Consider the following 3791-nt stretch of genomic DNA (forward strand, 5'->3'; position numbering starts at 1 on the left):
CTGAGAGACACCGTAGCAACTCCTTTGCGTTTGGAAGCTGGGGGTGGGGGTGGGGGGAGGACCAGGGAGGATGATTTAACCACTCAACCACTAGATGTCGCTGAAAACAACAAATACACTGCGCCTTTAAAAACCAGATTCAGTCTAAAGCCATGGGATTTTTACTCATTTACTTCTCCTGTAGTGTAGGTCAGCTATGACTCCTAACTTTTCTCGTAATTTTGACATCCTAAAGAGACATGAACATTTTCACATGTAACTCAAAATTAGAACATTTTGAGTCATAGTGACTAACATTATCACGTTACACATTTAGGTTTGGTTTGATATCTGTGTTGAAGTTTAGTTGCTGACTAAATCTGACACCATGATAGACAGGTCTGAAGAAAGGGAAAAGAGAGGGRAAGTAGCTTAACGCTAAAGAGTGGTGTGTCCAAAAGAGTAATAATCCAAGTRCTGTTGTATTTTGCACTGAATGCCACCTTAACTTTATTTCTGTTTTATGTGTATTGATAGTGGTACTAAAAAATGTGGTTTATGTGTTAGTGAAGCTAATAGTTTGGTTAGCTGCACCACTATACTAAAAGTCTTGGTGACGTCACTGACCAGGTTCTAAATCCTGCTCCTGTAAGTGGGGCTGTTGCCGTGGTTAAACCCGGCTGTGCCAATTAAAATGCAGGTGAAGAAGAAGAAAAACAAACTCTGCTTCTGTGACAGTATGACAGCAGATTCTACTCACTTTTCAAACGGATTACACAGTCTTTTATCGTGGGAATGAGGCAGCAGCAGCTGTTTAATTTCCAGCCATATCTGAGAATATCACATTACCGGGTTCTTGATCTGCTTTTGCGAGAGAAATGGCGCGTTTTTCCACCCGCGGCTCGTGGCACCTGCCGTGACGTGAACGGGAGCAACGGTGGGCGCAGGTTAGAGCCCAATTACCCTCTTCCCAGCTGGAGCCGGGCTCCTCCGCCGCCCGCACGACATCTGAGCCGTAATGAATGTTGTGTTTGCCCCACCTCTGGCCCACACGCACGAGCCACCGCGGAGAAYGTGGCGCCTAATTTCTTAAACACAACAAAGCTCATCTAATTGAATTTCCTCTTCTCCGTGTGTTCCAGCTCTGTATCCGGCTGCATACAGGGTAAAGCGCGGGGCGTATTCGCTCATCAACCCCACATTCCAGCACTCGCAGGAGGATGCCGGTTTGCTTTTCGAGGTCAGTTTGGATCTTTGGAAAGTTTCGTATTTGCTGCTTGTTTTGGGAGAAATGAGTTTGTTGAGGATGAGCATCAAACCCTTCCAGATCCCACATCTGTGAATCATGGGTCTTGCTGCAGCTCTGCTATAAATTAGTTGAAGTGTGGAAAAAAATGTGCTTCTCCGTTGAAAGATTTAACGTTGTTTCTCTTCAGCTCACTTTTAGGTAGATAGTTGAATACTAATCAGTCTAAACTGCATTTAAATTGGTTGTAAGRGATTYYTGAGTATTTTTTGGCTGTTTTTTTATTTAATCTTCTAGATTCTTCTGTCCGGGATGCAGATCCGAGGCGACAACGACACCTTACTGATCCCAGACGAGGAGCTGGCTTCTTTACGAAGAGTTAAAGCGTTGGAAATCATCTGCGAGGATGTTCTGCCCAAGAAGCTCTCTGAGATCCGCCGCCTGACGGCTGAGCTGGCCCGGCGGCGACGGCCTCTCGGCTGGCAGGACTTCGAGAGGACCGTGCTGACTCTGGTGTACACGTCGCAGACGCTGGCCCAGACCGCGGACCCGTACCAGAGGGGGTTGTGGACGGACTCTTTGATGCAGCTGTTTCGGGCTGTTCAAAAAGACCTCCGACCCTCCTGAGGGAGAGTTTCATAAAGWTCAATACTTAGTTTTACATCACATCCTGAGAACGTACGTAAAATACTAAATTGGTTACATCTAGCTWGAAAAACTCTAAAACACGTAAGTTTGTGTTTGTCTGTTGGAGCAAGATATCTCATGAACCACYGGATGTTTTTTAAAGAAACTCCACAAACAAAGTCAGGCTTCTTATACTTGTTTTTTATATACTGATTGTCCAAAAATATCACTTCAAGGCTGTCAAGTTGGAACTCCAAGGGGTTATGCCTTTTTTTTTAGCTTTCCCACATGACACTAAATCAGWCTGCCAAGTAAATGTTTTATTTGCCTTTGGATAAACCAGAGGTGTCAAACTCAATTACACAAGAGGGCCAAAACTCGAAACTTGGTCGAAGTCAAAGGCCAGTTTCTGTCTGTATTTATTCAAAATAAAAAGTTAAATAACAAATTATTCTACAAAAACAAACTGCCTTTTACAAATTCTATTTTATGTAGCGTTTAGAACATACAAAACTGTCAGATAAAGAAAAAGATTAAATTTAAAGTCACGTTATAGGCATTCATTTATGTTTCACTCTCTATCAACAACTTTTTTAGTTAATATTTCTTAGAGATGTATTTAATCTCAATCCAGAAAATCAGTCATCAAAGAAAACCTTCAATAAAAATCAAATGTTTCGACTTTAAAATAAGGAGAATACAGAAAAAGATGAAGTCAATTGTGTTGCGCTCATATTAAAATAAAATAAAAATTACTGAAAAACTTGAACTTTCTTGGCTCGAACATTGAGCACCTGTCACAAGAACAATGCACTAAATACAAAGAKAAAAAGAGAAAACYRTTTCACATTTGAAGCATTTTCTTTGGGGGCCGGTTAACATGCTAACGAGGGCCAGATTTGGCACACGGGCCTTAAGTTTGGKGTAAACCGTCAGGCTTTCTCATGTGGTAAAACCCTGCTTGAATGTTTAATTTGTGTAATCTGTGAGTTTTAAAAGTGTTTCCTTGRAATCTGTAAGATTTTTATTCCGATCTGCCTGAAACTTTGTTTTCTTGATTTTAATTGTATTCGTTTTATGCAGTTATAACCACATTTATCCTGCCTTCAAACTAACGTCAGATTTTCCTTTCTAACAACTTTTACAATCCATTTTGTTTATGAGAATGGGTGGATTCTGGCGTGTGTCCAGACAGCTGTTTCAGAACTGATAATGTGTAAAAACACAAGTTTCTAACTGCAGCTGTTGGTCTGTGAAACAATTTAATTTCCACCAAGTAAAAATCYAACTTTGACACCATGTAGATCGTTTATGATCCTGACAAAAGCAAATATGGCTGATTAGGGTTTGGCAACTTTACTTTGATCTCCTAAAGTTGGTTTCTTTTAAAATGTTTGGTAATTTTCCAGCAAAAGTGACACCGTTGCAGTTTTTATTACAACGATCTTTGCAGATTCCAAACATCAGGTTTTACTGACAAGTAACATGTTTGATCTTTCTTGCTTATTGTGTAAAAAAAATAAAACCAACCAAATGTCTGTCCTTGATGTTTTGTTTTTGTGTGAGAGGAGGATGGTCTYATTAATCAACGCGGCCCCCGTGAGCATCGGTGAACCCTCTGCATTCATTTCCAACACTCACTGAAGCTTATGGTCGTTAATGAAAACAGCATAATTAGACACAAAATGCTGGTTTTACCTGAGCTAACCTTATACCTTTTTATTCTTGATTATTAAGCTTTTTGACCCACTACAACAAAAAAAAGGTTTTAAAATTTTAATATACAGAGTTATTTTAAACGTCACAGCCAAGGGCGCCCCTGGCCCTCCCCAGTTTTATCCTCTAAACTCCCAAGCTTTTCCTTTTAGGCTCTACTTTCATTTCCCCTAGCTATTTAGGATTAATAGAACCTCATAAATATAAAAAAAAACTATAGTTT

At 40.3% G+C, this 3791-nt stretch overlaps 1 protein-coding gene across 1 annotated transcript in view; it reads left to right on the forward strand.

Annotated features, from left to right (window-relative positions):
* The window catches only part of fam180a (family with sequence similarity 180 member A), a 15195-nt gene extending 11866 nt beyond the window's left edge, over positions 1-3329 (forward strand). Inside the window, exons 2-3 of the mRNA XM_014020669.1 lie at positions 1122-1219; positions 1523-3329. Coding sequence (XP_013876123.1) covers positions 1122-1219; positions 1523-1852 — 428 coding nt within the window. The 3' untranslated portion in view covers positions 1853-3329. The remainder of the gene's footprint in view (positions 1-1121; positions 1220-1522) is intronic.
* The last annotated feature ends 462 nt before the right edge of the window (positions 3330-3791 follow it).

This window comes from Austrofundulus limnaeus, unplaced genomic scaffold, assembly GCF_001266775.1.
Source record: "Austrofundulus limnaeus strain Quisiro unplaced genomic scaffold, Austrofundulus_limnaeus-1.0 Scaffold262, whole genome shotgun sequence".
NCBI classification, from domain to species: domain Eukaryota; kingdom Metazoa; phylum Chordata; class Actinopteri; order Cyprinodontiformes; family Rivulidae; genus Austrofundulus; species Austrofundulus limnaeus.